At 62.4% G+C, this 16,852-nt stretch overlaps 2 protein-coding genes across 3 annotated transcripts; both read left to right on the top strand.

The window, feature by feature from the left end:
* The first annotated feature begins 982 nt into the window (after positions 1–982).
* PTGDS (prostaglandin D2 synthase) lies at positions 983–3,846 on the top strand. Its single transcript, XM_060102115.1, has 6 exons — positions 983–1,096; positions 1,975–2,114; positions 2,225–2,301; positions 2,847–2,963; positions 3,103–3,204; positions 3,821–3,846. The coding sequence occupies exons 1-6, from the start codon at positions 983–985 to the stop codon at positions 3,844–3,846; spliced, it is 576 nt and encodes a 191-aa protein (XP_059958098.1).
* Positions 3,847–14,575: 10,729 nt separating this feature from the next.
* PAXX (PAXX non-homologous end joining factor) lies at positions 14,576–16,200 on the top strand. 2 transcript variants are annotated; one of them, XM_060101343.1, is made up of 7 exons: positions 14,576–14,811; positions 14,891–14,951; positions 15,197–15,246; positions 15,334–15,524; positions 15,600–15,671; positions 15,820–15,904; positions 16,004–16,200. In XM_060101343.1, the coding sequence occupies exons 1-7, from the start codon at positions 14,687–14,689 to the stop codon at positions 16,041–16,043; spliced, it is 624 nt and encodes a 207-aa protein (XP_059957326.1). In that variant the 5' UTR covers positions 14,576–14,686; the 3' UTR covers positions 16,044–16,200. The 2 variants fall into 2 exon arrangements, with proteins under 2 accessions (XP_059957326.1, XP_059957327.1); XM_060101344.1 differs by lacking the exon at positions 15,197–15,246 and having other exon boundaries at positions 15,374–15,524.
* The last annotated feature ends 652 nt before the right edge of the window (positions 16,201–16,852 follow it).

The following is a 16,852-nucleotide window of genomic DNA, read 5'->3' as shown; positions in this document are numbered from 1 at the left end:
GAGACGTTGACCCCACTCAGTCCTGTGCTGAGGCCCCGGCTGGCCTGGGGTGGCCTTGGACAGGACCAGGGGGACAGGTGACACTTGCCAGATTTGAACAGGGCCCGGGACCCCATCAACCCAGAGAGGCCTCTGAAGGGAGGCGGCCCTCTCTGTAAGGTGGGCAGGTACGCTCTCATCCACTGCCTCTGGGGGAGGTACCAGCCTCAGCACCCCAGGTAACAGGACTGGCTGAGCTCCACAGGGTGGGCGGGACTGGTGCAGGCGGGGATGCACAGTGCGGGGGATGGGCCTACACCCAAGGCCAGAGGGGCCCTGGGCTGAAAGAGGTGCCCAGGGGGCCCTCAGCCAGAGCCCCGACAGCTGGCCATTGGGGGAAGCTGTGCCCAGCGCACCTGGTCCTCGGTCTCTGCTTCGGAGGCAGATTTGGCTTCTTTATCTTGGCTCAAGTTTCCCGTCGCCCCCGGGCCTGCTGGGCCTTTCAGGATCAAACTCATAGAGTGCAAACGGGGCCTCGCTTCCCCTCCCAGGGTCGCCAGGCTTGGAGACAGAACAGTGGTAGGGCTTCAGGGGCGGCGGGGGGGTTCCCAGTCCCCGGTGGGAAGTGACCAGAGGCCCCAGAGGCAGGGCAGCACCGAGGCTCTTGCCCCCTGCCCCCATCCAGGCTGCTGCGGCGGGTCTTTCTGGGACTGGAAAAAGGACCAGCCACGCAGGGGCCTCTGACTGCCCACCCCCGCTCACCCTGCTGGGGCAGCGCCCAGGCCTGTCGTAGTCAGTGCCTCTTACATAAGCAGCCCTGTGGGGGGCTCAGCTGCTGCTGGGCTCAGCTGCCCTGTCCTGCCCCCAGCATCACGAGCCTCCAGTGGGCTGTCCTTGTGCCCTGGGTGGAGGCCAAGCCAGGCCCATAAATAGGGGTCTCCCCGGTGGCCTCCGCGCCTCCTGCCCGCCTCTCTGCCTGCACTGCCTGCTCGGCTCTGGGAGAATGGCCGCTCTGAACATGCTGTGGACAGGGCTGGCCCTGCTGGGGATCCTGGGGGTCCTGCCGATTCCAACCCAGGCCCAGGCCGCCCTGCAGCCCGACTTCCAAGAGGACAAGGTGAGGGGCTCCTTGCCTGGTCCCCAGGGCGGGGCGGGGCCGTGTAGGGAGCAGGGTGCTCCCTGGGGCCCAACTTTCTCCCTGGGAAGGGGGTGCTGAAGGGAAGGAGGGCTGGACCGGCAGGAGGAGGCTGACCATGAGAGGCCTTCCCGGGCAATTCGCCAACCAAGATCTGGGTACATTACCCCCGACTGGCAGGGAAGAACCTGTGTCCGCGAGCGCCCACACGGCACATGCAGACATGCGGATCACCTGCGTGCCCGTCATCCCTGACCCAACATCTTTAGCCCAACGAGCTCACGATGCCCAGGGAAAACAGGCACACCTTCCACACCTGGGTCCTAGGACACACCTCCGTGCGCGAGAGCAAAGATGGGGATGCTGCACAGGGCGGCGCCAGGGGATGGCCACAGCAACCGAGCGCGCGCATTCGCCACCCTCCCTTCCACTCCCCGCGCGCGCACGCGCACGCACACACACAGCCACACACACACACACAGCCGGCGGCGCGCTCCCCCTCAGGGGGCTGCGGGAACAGTCAGAGTGGGTCTCCCAGCCCCGCGCCCTGCTCAGACCCCTCCAGGGAAGGCCCCGGCGCCCTCTGGTGCCAGCTCCTCGGCCAGGCAAGGCCGGACCCAGCGGAGGGGGCGGGGCCGGGCTGGAGAGGAGGGGGGAGGGGAAGGGGAGGGGAGGGGAGGGGAGGGGAAGGGAGGGGAGGGGGGAGGGGAGGGGAGAGGAGGGGGAGGGGAGGGGAGAGGAGGGGAGGGGAAGGGGAGGGGGAGGGGGAGGGGGAGGGAGGGGGAGGAGGAGGAGGGGGCGCCCACCATGACGCGTCCGGGAGGGTCCCGGCTGACCAGGGTGGGGGCCGTTCGCCGCAGTTCCTGGGGCTCTGGTTCACCTCGGGCCTAGCCTCCAACTCGAGCTGGTTCCTGGAGAAGAAGAAGGTGCTGTCCATGTGCAAGTCGGTGGTGGCCCCCGCGGCGGACGGTGGCCTCAATCTCACGTCTACCTTCCTCAGGTGGGCGGCGGGGCGGGCTACTGGGGCCGAGAGCTCCCTGCCCATGGTCGCGGTCTAGGGACAGCCCCCACCCCCGCCTGACCCCTGACCCGAGGGTGACCTACCCACAGGAAAGACCAGTGTGAGACCCGGACTCTGCTGCTGCGTCCTGCAGGCCCCCCAGGCTGCTACAGCTATACCAGTCCCCGTGAGTGGGGCCCCTCGCCAGACCCAGGGTCAACTCAGGAGTGACACCTGCTGGTCGGGGACTCTGGGTGACCCCCTGCCCAGCACTACATGGTGGGGGGGGGTGACGGCTGCTCTGCCAGGGTCGGCCTGGATCTGCCCCGGGATGGAATCTCCCCAGCTGTCTCCTGATGCCCCCGCGGCTTCCCCCACACCTTCCGCAGCTCTCCGCCCCGGGACCTCGGCCCTCCTCACTCCCTTCCCGGGAACGACCTCCCCACTGCGAATCTCTCCTCCTCCCGAGAGGAGTTTGGCTGCAGAGTCTGTGGCTGTCCCATGAACTCCCGATTTTCTGAGCCTGTGTGTTTGCTGGGCCCCCAGGACTTCTGGTTTGGGGACTCTGGACTGTGTGAGGGCTGTGCTGGCAGGAAGCAGGGGACTGGGGAGGGGCAGGGAAGGCAGCTAGACAGAGGGTGGAGCATCCAGGGCCCCCTCCCACGCCAGCCCACAGAGGGCGCCCCTCCCCAAGGGTCCCCGACCAACCAGGGTTGTCTCCTGGGCTCCCAGACTGGAGCAGCAACCACGAGGTGTCGGTGGTGGAGACCGACTACGAGGCCTACGCCCTGCTCTACACCGAGAGCTTCCGAGGCCCGGGCCAGGACTTCTGCATGGCCACGCTCTACAGTATGTGCCCCACGCCAGCTCCCACCGCCCAGCCTGAGGCCCGACCCACGGGGCAGCTCGGGGACTCCCCAAGCCTCGGGGGTGGGGGCCGAGCAGGGGTCTCCCAGATGGAGGCCAGCGGCTTCTCCTTCTGCCCCAGGCCGCACCCAGGCCCCCAAAGCTGAGATCAAGGAGAAATTCGCCACCTTCGCCAAGGCCCAGGGCTTCACAGAGGATGGCATTGTCTTCCTGCCACAGACTGGTGAGGGGCTGCTAATCTGACGGGAGGGGATTAAGGTCAGATTAGAGGCAGACACACAGTCTCCTGATTCGGGGGTGGCTGAGGCCTGGGGTTCATCCGGCCGACTGCCCACTGACCGGTACACAGCCTCCAGAGTGTGGGTGGTCTGTCCTCAACACCATGACCTTGGCCTGCAGCCCCTGGGCCGGGCACAAGAAGGTACTCCTCCAGGAAACACCCCCTCCCCGGGTTCACCATGCACCCACTGTGTGCCAGGCCCCGGGTCGGCCCCCAGGATACATAGGTCCCCAGCCTGGTGTGGGGCAAGCCCTAGAAATAAAACCCGCGCGGTGGGTGTGCCCATGGGGACACAGGGACAAGCGCACTGGGGCTCAGCACGGGCTCCCCGAAGTCTCAGCACCCACAGCCTCCCTGGGGCAGGCAGCCTGCTCTGGACCCAGGGAGAGACGGGACCCCCTCTTTGTTTGGAGGAGCAGGGTGGGGGTGGGTGTGATGCCATCAGCAGTTTGAGGGTCAACCAAGACGCTCTCCAGGGCTGCGGGCGTTAGCGACAGGTGGGGCAGGGGAGGTGGCCCGGCCTGGGGCACTGACCGCCGTCCCGGGCTTTTCTTGGCAGACAAGTGCATGGAGGAGCACACGTAGGTGAGTGGGGTGCTGGGGGCTGCCTTCACCCAGCAGTGCCCACCCATGCGTTCCTTCACTCACTTGGTCACTCGGTGCACGCCCACCACAGCCCCACCCACCATGCAAGGCTGGTCCAGGCCCACGGGGCTGCTCCAAGGAGGAGGGGGCTCCACCGGGGTTCCGCGAGGTCGCTGGGGTAGGAGGGGCTGGCGGCTGGGACAGGAACCGGGAGGGGAGGGGAGGGGAGGGCAGGGCGGGGAGGCCCCCATCAGGGGGTGGGGCCCTGGGGCGGCCACTCCCCTGTGGCCTGCAGCCGGAGGGGCCTGGGGGCCTGGGACCGGGAGTGCGGTGTTGCCTGTCACACCGACAGGTCCTGCTCTCTTGGCAGGTGACCCCAGCCCTCAGGACCTGGCCATGCTGCCCTGCTCGCCTTTTCCTTCAACACCCCCAAGACCCCAGCCCCGGCTCCTGCGCCACCGGCCCTGCCCCCTCGGGCTTTATCCCAGCTCTGAGAATAAACTCCGGAAGCAAGTCAGCAGCCTGGCCTCTGTCTGTCTGTCCTGCAGTCATTGCCCCCCTGGGCCTGGCTTTGGCAGGCCCCTGGGGACCTGACCGCCGCCCTCTTGGGTCTCCCTTCCCCCTCTGTAAAATTTTGGAGGCTGGCTCTACATGACACCCCCAAGGGGTGAGCAGGGGCCCGCTAGCCTTGCTCGTGGTGGAGTGGAAGACACGGCTGTGTCAGAAGCCAGGACAGCTCAGGGGAAGCGCCGACGCGTCCCTCACCCACTCCGCTCGGGGCCCTGATCTCACCACAGCCCCTCAAGGCCCAGCGGCAGCTGAGCCGGTTCTGGTCAGGTGCCCACAGCCTGCCCCTGCCCCCCATCCAGGAGAGGCCCGAGGCCCAGGGCAGTTTTTGAAGGCGTGGGATTAGTGCACTGAGGCTGGGCAGAGATACGGCTTTGCGGGGACAAAGAGGAAGGTGGCCGGAGTGTCCGTGCCCCCCTGGACTGAGACAGACTGACTGAGTGGGCTGGAGACAGGCCACTCTCCCATCTCCCATGGCTACCTGAGAGCCCCCAGTCCCCTGGCCTCTGGCCTGAGCCTCAAGGGCATGGCCCTGCCCGTTCGCCAGGCCTCTGGCACCAAAGCTGAGCCAGAGCCCCGGAGCATGGTCTCCCCTCCCCGCAGTCCCTCACCTTCTGCTAGCTCCCGGATTCCCGGCCGGCGTGGCCATTCTCAGGCCCCTGTCCTGGGCCCTCCTGGCTCACAATGTGCAGTGCCCACTGCAGCCTGCCCACCAGGCCCCACCCAGGCAGACCTCAGCCAGGCCCTGCCCAGGCACCAAGGGTTGTGAGGCTCAGAGGTGAGGGTGAACTTCTGGGACGCTTCCTGGAGGAGGGGGCCTGAGGCTGTGCCTCGGCCAAGGGCTGGGGGCCACGTCCCAGAGGGCCTGCCGGGCCTTTGCCTCCCCTTGCTTCGGGGCATACGGCCCCTCCCCAGGAGGAAACACCTGGGCTGGCCAGGTTGGCCGGAGGCCACTGGGCCAAGGTGCTTCAGGGTGCACCCCGATCGTGAGCCCATCACAGCGGGCTCTGTCCCAGCATGCCAGCGCCCCAGGGTGTCTTGGGGGCCTAAAGGCTCCGTGGGAGAGGCCACCTCAACTCTCCTACCCTGTCCCTGAGCCCGTGCAGTCGACGAGAGACCCCCCACCACGCTGCAGATGCTGCTGATTGGCCGGACCCTCGCGCTGCTCGCGGCATCCCCAGGCCGGGCCCAGGTCCCCACCCAGGCCAACTTTGACCCCAGCCAGGTGTGTCCAGACTTCCCTAGGCCAGACCTGTTCCTCACAGACAGCCTCTTTCTGGCTGCGTTCTACCCAGAGAGGCCAGAGGGCTGGGGTAGCCCAGCCCAGCCCTGCCCATACCCTCTCTGGCCCAAGCTTAGCTCAAGTCTGGGGACAGGGAACAGAGCTCGCGTCCGTCTGCTCGTCCAGCTTGGGGTGGGTGTGCTGTGGAGGACAGCAGGCCCCTCAGCCCCGCCTCTGGGTTGTGCTCACTGCCAAGCCCCAGGCCTCAGACCAGATGAGTGGCAGCTGCCCCCACCCCCCGATTCCGGGTCAGGGAGCTGTGGCACAGGGCCTGCCCCCCAGCTCCCCCTGTCCCCTCCCCGCAGTTCCAGGGCACCTGGTACACGGTTGGGGCGGTTCAGGTGACCAGGGCTTCCTGGACTCCAAGGACAGCATGAAGATGCCCGTGGTCTTGGTGACCCCCTTGGCTAACAGTGACCTGGGCCTCAAGTTTGGGTACCCCGTGTAAGGGATCCCAGGAGCCCCACCTTGGACTGGACGTAGTCCCGGCCAGCGTGAGGTCAGATGTGAGCCAGCAGGAGCCAGAGGTGTCCCTGACCCGTCAGGGAGCCAGAGCCAGGCCCGACCCTGGTCCTGCGCCAGGCTGCCGGGGCTGTTAAAGCAGCAGCTGCAGCTCGCCTGATCCCCAGAGGGGCCTAACTGAGGCCTGGGCGTGGAGGAGCTGCGTCCTTGTGCGCGTGTGCGTGTGCGTGCGTGCGTGCGTGCGTGCGTGCGTGTGAGCGTGCGTGTGTGTCTGGAGGGGAGACCGGAAGGCCCCACAGACCCCGCAACCCCTGGCTGTGTCCCCTTGCCCCCCAGGGTGTCTCCTGACCTGTAAGTGAATTATACAGCACCTGTGTGATTAAGCATCGATGTGACGGCGGGGACAGGTGGGCCTTGGGACAGGCTGGACACCGCCGCCCATGCGTGGCCGTCAGCAGCACCTAAGTGGCAGCCGTTTGTGTCATGGTCGGCCAGTGTCCTCAGGGGCTGGGGGCTGGCCCGGACCCTCCCCCTCAGGGGGCCCAGCGGGGCCACAGCGGCCTGGCAGGGGCTGCTGGCGGGTGCCAGAAGATGGACGCGACCTTCCCCAAGGCTGCCGTGGACGGGCAGCTCAGCAGTGCAGCTGAGGAGGGCAGTGCCGGGAGGGAGACAGAGGGTGGGCAGCGGCAGGTCTGGCTCGGCCAGGGCCGTGCGGAGGGGACGGGGCGTCCTGCGCCGGCGCCCAGCTCAGCAGGCTCTCGCTTCCCCAGCCACGGCCCAGACATGGCCCAGACCAACATCTGGGTGGCTTTCACCAACTACAAACACTTCGCCGTGTTGTACTCCAAGACGCAGAAGGGGGATGTTAGGAACGTCTGGCTGCAGCTCTACAGTGGGTGATGGGTGGAGGGTGACCCAGCTTGAGGGGCAGCACTCCTGACGCGCCCCTCAGCCCATCACGGCCTTCTCTGGGGACCAGGTGCAGTTTGGTCTGTAGTGCCCACGTGCCCTTCGCAGCAAGCTCTGACTTGGTGGCAGGTGGAACCACCATCTCCCAGTGTCTCCTTGGGGTCCCTCCCCACCCCTTGCTCCCCACTCCCCCCCCCACCTCCCAGCCCTGCCCCTCTGCTCACCGGCCCTCCCTGCTCTCAGCCCGGGCCCCAGAGCTATTTCCTGAAGATGCCCAAAAGATGCAGCACCTGGCACCCCAAGTGGGCTTGAACCCCAGCCAGGGCGCCCTGCTGCCCATGTCAGGTGAGCACTGTCCCCACTCCGGCTCAGGGCTGCAGGAGCTGAAAGACCCTAGACCCTGACGGGGGGGTCGGGGGGAGCCAGGTCCCAAGCCTCACTCCACTGGCCCCGGACCCAGAACAGGAGGACCACGGGAGGGTGGGCGGTGCCCTTGCCGGTGCCCCTCAGGAGGGGGTCACAGGCCAGGAGGCTTGGCTACTCCGGGGAGGGTGTGGAGCCTCCGGCCGGGGAGGGGGCACTGGGTGTTTCCTCGGGCCCTGCTCTCTTCCACAGACCAGTGTGCCGGCGCCCTCGCCTAGGTGAGTGCATGGGGCTGGCCCAGACCCAGCGCCCTGCTGACCCAGGGAGGCCCCTCCTGGCCAGAGGGCTGCACTCTGGGGGTCCTCCGTCCTGGGGCAGCGGCGGGGAGGGACAGAGTGGGGCCCCGGGGCACGGGCCCAGGGAGGGCAGGAGGAGGTGAGAGGAGCCTGCCCCTCCCCACAGCTGCTGCCCCGTTGGTGTGCAGTGAGGGACCCAGCCCAGGGGTTGGAGCAGAGGGACGTGATGCCGGGGCTCCGGGTACCCAGCCCTCTCAGGAGGGCTCACAGCGGCAGCCTCCCTCCACCCCCAGGCCCCAGCACCATAAACTGTCTCGAAAAGCCAGCGCTGTGCTTTTCTTGGGTGGGGGCAGGAATAGGGGGATGGGGCAAAGGAGCCGTGTGGACCGGGGCAGGGGCGCTCTGGGTCCCCCTGAGGCCTGGGACCCGCCTGGAGAGGGACAGTGCGGGGCTCAGGCTCCAACCCCTCAGGGCGGCCCCTCCATGGCCGGTTCCGGGGACCCAGAGGGACTGGAGCGGGACCCCTCGCCAGGGCAACGCTGCCCGGCCACCCAGGCAGGCGTTAGGCCTGGGAGGGGCCGAGGCTTAGCCTCACGGGTGGTAGGATCCTCCATCGGTCGGACAGGGCATCACAGTGGCTTCCCTGGGACCCCCGCTGACCCCGGGCGCCAGGCCAGGGGTGCTGCCCTTGCTCCGCGGCACAGACCTGCGTGCAGTTGCCCGACAGAGCCGTGCCCGACCCACACCCAGCGCGCGCCTGGGCTCCAAAGGCCTTGGGGTCCTCCCAAACCGCAGCCCGAGGGGGGTCTGCGCCGCTTCCCACCCCAGGCGGCCTTCCAGCACCCCTTCTCCCTTGACCTCCCCCTGCCAGGCAGAGCTCTGTCCTGCCGTTGTGTTTATGAGGGAAATAGCGCAGTCCTTCAAGAACTGGTCCTGAAGAATTTGAGGGTAAAATGGCATAATATCTCACGTAACTAGTTCAGAAAAAAATCATACCAGATGTAAATATGTCAAAATGTTGATCATGGTTCCATCTGGGTGATGGTTTGTTATACTATCATTTCTGCTCTTCAGTTAGTTAGACAGCTTTCCTTAGAAACACAGCCCTGTCCTAGCAGACAGCGAGGTCACCGGGATAAAGAGCCCCGCATCCCAGGGACCGCAGACAGCCCCTCCACACCTGCACCCAACACCTGGAGGCCCTGCCGCCGCCCCTGCCGCCTGGCCCACCTGCCAGCCTCTGGCCCTCTGTAGACACTACAAGGGCAGGGTCTCCCCCCTCCCCCGAGCCTGACTCCAGTCCCACTATGTGGTAGCAGGTGGGAAGGCCCAGAGATCCAGCACCTCCCACCCAATATGCCACCTGCCAACCAGCAGAGGCATCCGCAGAGAGAAACTGGTGATGAACCATTCATCCAGTCAACTTGCTTTTTTTTTTCTGCCCTTGGCAGCGCCGTGTGGCTTGTGGGATCTCTCTTCCCCAACCAGGTATCAAAGCGGGGGCCCCCGGCAGTGCAAGTGCCGAGTCCTAACCACTGGACCGCCAGGGAATTCCCAATTGATCTATTGATCAACTGATCTATCGGTTGTCATTCAGCTTCCACGTGGAACAAGAGAAGACGTGGTGGAAATTGCCCAAGAGCAGGGATCTAAGGCGGGGCGGGGTGGGGGGAAGACTCTCCAGCAGGCTCTTGGCCCCTTCCTTCCCCACTAACTCGTCCCTCCCATGTCCCCTGGGAAGGATCTGGAGTGAGGAGATGCAGTTTTCCCTGCACGGCCCATTGGGGTGCAGCCCCCCAGGGCCCCTCTGGACCCAGGAAGGGTCATGCCCCTGGCAGCTGCGCATCAGCCCAGTCCTGCATGCCCTGCTCCGGCCACACGGGGGCAGACTTCAGCCAGTTCTCCTCCCGGAAGCCCAGGGCAGCTTGTGTTAAGATCTGTCAGCTGGCACCCTCCTCTGCTCACAACTGCTCCAGTGGGTCCCATCTCACTGAGAGTAAAGGCCAAAGTCCTTAGGCGGCCAACAAAGTCCCCCCAATCGGCCTTCTTCTGACCCCACCACTATGACTGCAAAGAGCAGGGTCACTGGAAAAAAGATTGTCCCAAACCCAGGTGCTTCCGGTGCCTTCAGCCCGCGGACCAGCCTTTCCAACGCCCTCCTGACCCCCAGAGACGGGGCTCCGAGGAACCACGGGGGCTCTTCCCAACCCCCCCCTTTTTTTTTTCTTAAACTGTGTCTTTTCTTTCTTTCCAACCCTCCCTCTTAATCAGCTGAGGTTGGTTACTGATTATTTACATTGACGAGAGGAAGAGACAAGTTTTGTTTGAGCTAAACTGAGGACTGCAGAGCAGGAGACCCAGATTCAAGAAGCACTTGAACTGTGTTCCCCAGGCTACAAAATGGGGGAGGCTTATACAAGCAAAAACTGCAAATTTACATAAATTGTCAAGAATTAGGACTGGAGCTGGCAAAGAGAAAGGTGCTTATAAAGCAAGAATTTCTTGGGCTCCAAAATGCAGTTACCAGGAGGGATCTTGAGATCATACGGCTGCTGGTGGCAGCAACTAGCAGATACTATTTTGAGAACAGTTGGTCATGACCTTGCGTCTGATACAGTTTAGAAAATTCAAGTTCCCAGTGATGCAGGAACTGTCTGAAACCACATCCGCAATGGCCACCCGGCTCCAATTTGGATGCCTGAACCACAGTTTAATATCTTGTCAGAACAACAAACATCAAACACGACAAGGGTCCATTTCTTCAAGTTTTCAAAACAGATTAGCAGGTACACAGCAGGTCAGCATGACCTTGGCGTCTGGGAAGGGAATCTCATCTTCGAAGGAATACTGGCATTGGTGTTGCTGGGGAGGGAGCAGCAGGCAGCATTTATCCCTGTATTCAAAGTGGACATTCTAAGCAATCAGGTAACGCATTTTTCTCCTCTTCCTCCTTATTTTTATTTATTTATTTATTTATTTATTTTTCCTTCCATACGCGGGCCTCTCACTGTTGTGGCCTCTCCCGTTGCAGAGCGCAGGCTCCGGACACACAGGCTCAGCGGCCATGGCTCATGGGCCCAGCCGCTCCACGGCATGTGGAATCTTCCCAGACCGGGGCACGAACCCGTGTCCCCTGCTTCGGCAGGCGGACTCTCAACCACTGCGCCACCAGGGAAGCCCTTCTCCTTATTTTTTAATGGTTAAAGCAGATATACAGTTTATGTTTGACAGGCCATACGACAGACTGTTCTAATTAGCATAAAGTTCAAGCCAAAGTATGTATAATCCAGAATAACTTCCCCATACCGTAATATGTGAAAATTTCTTTCATCAACTGTGTCTTCCCAAAGTGCTTGTTTAATTCTTTCTGTGTTGAGTGTGCTCTTGCTGTTTTCACTGTTCTAAGACACAAACCTTAGATGGGAAATTCCTGAGAGATCTCTCTCCTACCCCGCCTTGTTATGTGACTGTGACCTCAGTAGGTTTCCAATATGTGCACTCTCCCTTCCACATGGGACAGGACACACCCAGGAAAGGTCCTCCCTGGCATCAAGGGACAAAAGTTGCTGAATCTGTAAAAAAACCTGACCATTGATCAGCAATGCTTTTAGAGAAAGCATGTAAAGATTAATAAACAGAAACCTTATTTAAAATAGAGTCAGGGGCTTCCCTGGTGGCGCAGTGGTTGAGAGTCCGCCTGCCGATGCAGGGGACACAGGTTCGTGCCCCGGTCTGGGAGGATCCCACATGCCGCGGAGCGGCTGGGCCCGTGAGCCATGGCCGCTGAGCCTGCGCGTCCGGAGCCTGTGCTCCGCAGTGGGAGAGGCCACAACAGTGAGAGGCCCGCATACTGCAAAAAATAAATAAATAAATAAATAAATAAAATAGAGTCAGGAGGCCACAAGGGGGAGACCTCACCCCCTACTGTGCAGCCTCAGTTGCAGACCAACAGGAAGGTTACTACTTACTAACCAGCAGGAGGAAGGAAGATTTTTCTTCCCACCCAGCAACAGCCCAGCCAATGAGAGACCAGCACAGTTCAGCCAATGAAAAGCCACCACACTTCCAACTCCCAGTTTCCTCCAATGGACTCTTACTTTAGAACACCCCCACCATTCCCTTTTCTCCTCTATAAAAGAGTTTCCTGTCGTTTGTTCTTCATATTTGCCTGTGGTTTCCCCTAGATTGCATGCGCTGAATTGTGATTCTTTGCTGTTCCCAAATAAACCCACTTTGCTGGCAAAATAACTGGCTGTTTTATCGTTTTAGGTCAACACATACAAGATAACACTCACAAGTCCAGGGATTAAGGACCTGATATCTTTAGAGGTCATTATTCAGGCTACCACATTCTACCTAGAAACAACTTCCTAGAGCCTGAGCACTGTGCCTGGAGGGACTAATGTTTAAGGCTGTCCCAGGGGCTGGTGACTCCACACTCACATCTCTGGGCCTGATCCTCTAGACTAGAGTCTTGTGTACACAGCAGCTTTCATTCATCTCCATCAGACATACAGCCATATCAAGAACTCCTAAGACAAAGGAGAGGCCCCCATGTCCTCTCCAATCCTGCCTTAGCCCAATCATCTTCGAAAGGGCACTTCTTTTTTTTTTTTTTTTTTTTTGGCTGCATCAGGTCTTAGTTGCAGCATGCGGATCTTTCTTTGCAGCGCATGGGCTTCTCTCTAGCTGTGGCATGCGGGTTTTCTCTCTAGTTGTGGCGCATGGGCTTAGTTGCCCCTCAGCATGTGGGATCTTAGTTCCGCAACCAGGGATCGAACCCGCATCCCCTGCATTGGAAGGTGGATTCTTTACCACTTGACCACTGGGGAAGTCCCGGGAAGGGCATTTCTACTCTTCCTAAATGCAGGGGTCATCCCTGATCCCTTCCCTCCTCCCCCGCACCTCTCTCCAACTCCACTCTGAGCCCCTGGCCCAGCCTTCATCAGCTCTGTCCTGAGGAACTCAGCAGCCCTCTACTATTCTCCCTGCCCCCCTCACCTCCACTCCCACAGCCCTTCATCCCCTCACCTCATGGCATTCAACATGGGCTTTATACACATAAATCAGAAGTGCCACTCCCCACCCCACCCCCGCTTAAGCCCTCCAAAGGCTCCCCACTCTGCATTCATTCACTTGCATATTTATTGAATATCTCTATGTGCCAGCCACTGTTTAGACACTGAGGATACAGTGGCAAATCAAACAGACAGAATGTCCTGCCCTTGTGGGCCTCATGGGGAACATTGGCAATAAACAGGATAAATCACTGTATTAGTCACCCACTGCTGAAGACCAGATTACCCCGACACTCAGTGGCTTAGAACAACAGCATGTATTGTCTCCCGGTGTCTGAGGGTCAAGAATCCGGTCCTGGGTGCTCTGGACCCTCTGGCACAAAATCCCTCGTGAGACTGCAGTTGAGCCGCCGGCTGGGGCTGTGTCCTCATCAGAAGGCTCAGCTGGGAAGGGGTCTGTGTCTCAGCTCCCTCACTGGGTGTTGGCCAGGCCTTGGTCCTTTGCCGCAGGACTCCTCATGTCATGGTGAGCAATTCCAGAGAAAGAAAGAAGTGACAGCCCATCACTTCTGCCGCATTCTGTTGGCTAGAAGCCGATGACTCGATCCAGCCCACACTCAGAGGAGGGCAACACAAAGGTGCAAACGCAGGAGGCACATGGTTGGGGGCCATCTTAGAGGCTGCCGTCACAACATGTAAATCAGAATGTCCTTTATAGAGTGACAAGCTGGAAAACAAATAGATAAAAGAGGAGAGAGGACATGAGATGCGGGGCAGGGTGCTGAAATTGGATATAAAACAATAGGGAAGGCCTCACCGAGAAGGTGACTTTTGAGTAAAGACCTGAAGGGAGTGAGTGACTCTGGGGAAAGGGAGTGCCGGGCAGAGACAACAGCGAATGCAGAGGTCCTGAGGCAGGAGCCTCATGGGAAGGGGGCTGAGGGTTGTCGAATAGTAGAAAGTAGGCGACGAGGCAGGCCTGGCTGCAGCCATACTTGAAATACATCAGCTCTGCCTACAAACCCACCTGCCGCCCTCCTACGCCTCGGCGCGGGCACCCTGGCCTTCTTGCAAAGCCCTGAGAAGAACTGCTCTGTGTCCACCATGGGGCTTCTGCAGAGGCTGCCCCCTCTGCCTGGTACCCTTTCCTGGCATGCTCCATCCCTCTCTTCTTCCAGGTCACAGGCACTTGGCACGACCTGAGGATTGCATGTTTTGTTTGTTTATTTGTCCATCCCATGAGCTCTCACAAGCTCCAGGAAATCGGAGACTTTGTCTCTTGATCAAGGTGTGCCCAAGGCCTGGGGCAACACGAGGCAAAGAACAGGTGCTGGGTAAACACTGTGGAATGCATGAACGAGTGGCGGAAGCCTGTTGCATCGGTTACCGTACTTTATTCACTTTTGTATTTTGACTTGTTTCAGTTGACAATAGGAAGCTGGGTGCGAGCGGGAGGCCGCAGCGAGGGGGTCAAAGCAGTCTGAGGCCAGAGCAGTGCCCGGCGCGGCCTGCGCCCAGTCAGGGTTTGCGCGAAGGGGGGAAACCCCGGACTCAGCGGGGACAGCGCAGGGTGTAAGGCTCAAAGAGAACCCCAAGTGTGTGCGGGGTCCCGAGTCCCGGACCGCGCTGCACAGCCCTTGTCCCGGAAAACAACGCTCAGGACACGCCAGCCCAGCCCGGGAGCCCCGCCCTGCGCACGAAGCTCCGCCCCCACGGGTGCAAGCACCGTCCCTTGACTAAGCCCCGCCCCGCGCAGGCCCCTTGGGCACTGCTCGGCTCTGCCCCCACCTCCAGCCCGCCCACTGGCACGATCCCCGTCCCCGCTCCGGAAGCCTTCCGCCCGCGCAGGCGCTCTAGGTCCCGAGGCGGCCCTAGGTTTCGAGGAGGCCCTAGGTCCCGAGGCGGCCCTGGGTCCGCCTGGTCCCTCCGCCTGCCGAGGTGCCATGGTGCCGCCGCCGCTGTCGCCGCCGCTCTGCACGCTGCCGCCCGGCCCCGGACCCCCGCGCTTCGTGTGTTACTGCGAGGGGGAGGGCAGTGGGACGTGGGAACGCGGCGGCTTCAACCTCTAGTGAGTAGCGGGTCCGCAGGGCTGCGAGGGGCGCGGGCAGCTCTGCGGGCGGTCCTGCCTGACAGCCCCTCCCCCGCAGTGTGACGGACGCCGCGGAGCTTTGGAGCACCTGCTTCACGCCGGACAGCCTGGCGGCCTTCGTGGGTAACAGGGCTCCTGGGCGGCCGGCAGCCTCCAGCACCCCACGCCTGCAGCGCGGACCAAGCGTGGGATCGAAGGGGGCGGCCTGGGATTCCCCGGAAGGGTCAAGACACCCTTCCCACGGCTCTGTAGCTGTCGTCCTAAGATTGGTCCCGGGTGGCTCTGGGTCGGGCAGGTTTGGGGTTTCCCCAGTAGTCAGTCCTAGGGTGTCAGGCACCTGGTGACCAGTCCCTGTGCCCTGTAGAAAGCCCGTTTTGGCCTGAGTGCGGCTGAAGACATCACCCCCCGCTTCAGGTGAGCCCCTGAGCAGGGAGGCAGGAGGGATGGGGAGCGAGCGGCGAGTGGGTCTGGTCACAGCGCTCAGCCCGCCTCCTTTCCCAGGGCAGCCTGCCAGCAGCAAGCTGTGACTGTCACCCTGCAGGAGGACAGAGCATCCCTGACCCTTTCCGGGGGGCCCTCTGCGCTGGAATTTGACCTCTCCAAGGTGCCGGGCCCAGAGGCAGCCTCCAGGTTGCAGGCAGTGACACTGGGCCTGGCAGAGCGCGTGTGCAGCTTGGAGCAGCGACTGGCAGGTAGGGTGGGGGTAGGCATCTCACACCCTCCCTGGGGTCCCCCTGCTGGGGCCTCCATTCCTGCTTTCTCCGCAGCTGCTGCAGAGGAGACAGCTGCCAGCCCCAGAAAGAGCTCCCGGCAGGTGGTCCCTCTGCTTTTCTTACCGGGTAAGGCCTGTCACCTGTGACTTGGGTTGGGTGACTCAGTTTCCCCAGAACAAGCCTCAAGCTCCAGAGAGAGGATCTGTCTGTGTGGAGAAGGGGTTGTGGCCCTGCTAGATTCAGGAGCCCCCCGCCCTCATCCTGTTTTCCCCAGACCCGGATCCTCAGAGAGGTGGCCCTGGACCTGGGATCAAGAGGCGGTGTCCGGGAGAGTCTCTCATCAACCCTGGCTTCAAGAGGTGCCCACCCCCTCCCCCTCCCTCTTGTGCCCAGGATCCATCCCTGGACCCTGCCCGCCCTTCCACACCCCCATGGTGTCATTCCCTCTTCTCTCCCAGCAAGAAACCAGCTGGTGGTGTAGACTTCGACGACCCCTGAAGGTGCAGCAAAAAGTGTGACCGTCGGGAGGCTGCTTGCCAGGGGAGGGGCAGCCCCTGGGACCCTCCCACTGGCACCTGCCCATCCCGCTGCCAGGCAGGAACAAGCCTGCTCCTCCAGCCCCTTCCCCATCAAATAAACATCTTCATCTGGCGGAGGTCACAGAGGTCACGGCCAGGCTCTGGTTCCTGGGGGCTGGCTCCAGGAGAGGGGGCTCGGGGATTGCCAGGCCTACGGTCTGGGTGGGCGTGGGGCTGCATCCGGCTCTGCCCTCCATGGTGGAGCTGCCCGGCTCTCCTGACCCGCCCAGCTGTCCCTGCCTGGCCAGCCCAGGAGCCAAGAAGGTTGTGTGAGGTGGGGCTGGGGCTCCGAGAGGCTAGAACTCTTCTCCTGTCCCTCCGGGCACACACCTCCCTGGTGCAAACCCCACGTGATGACCAGGGAGATGGGGTTGGCCTGCCTGCCACCTGGGGCAGAGCTGAGGCATGTGGGCCCGTCCTCCGGCCCGGAGACCCGAGTTGCCCACACGGGGCTCTGCCCCCCACCCTCCCCAGCCATCCTGCCACCCCGCCCTGGCCTGAGTGGTTTGGGAGCCCAATCCAGTCCCGCCATCCCTGAGGAGTGGGGGGATGGACCGCGCCCCGCCCACTGGGCTATCATCTGGAGCTGAGCGTCTCACGGTGGGAGTTTGGGGGTGGCACAAATTGCGGGGCCTCTGGTCCTCGGATGTCCGTACCCGCTCACTGGGGCTGCAGACGAGCCGGCCGGTGGCGGGGGAGGCGAGCGCGCTAGTGGGGGCACACGGCGGG

Source organism: Mesoplodon densirostris, chromosome 6, assembly GCF_025265405.1.
Source record: "Mesoplodon densirostris isolate mMesDen1 chromosome 6, mMesDen1 primary haplotype, whole genome shotgun sequence".
Classification (NCBI taxonomy): domain Eukaryota; kingdom Metazoa; phylum Chordata; class Mammalia; order Artiodactyla; family Ziphiidae; genus Mesoplodon; species Mesoplodon densirostris.
This window is presented reverse-complemented; position numbering and strand designations above follow the sequence as displayed.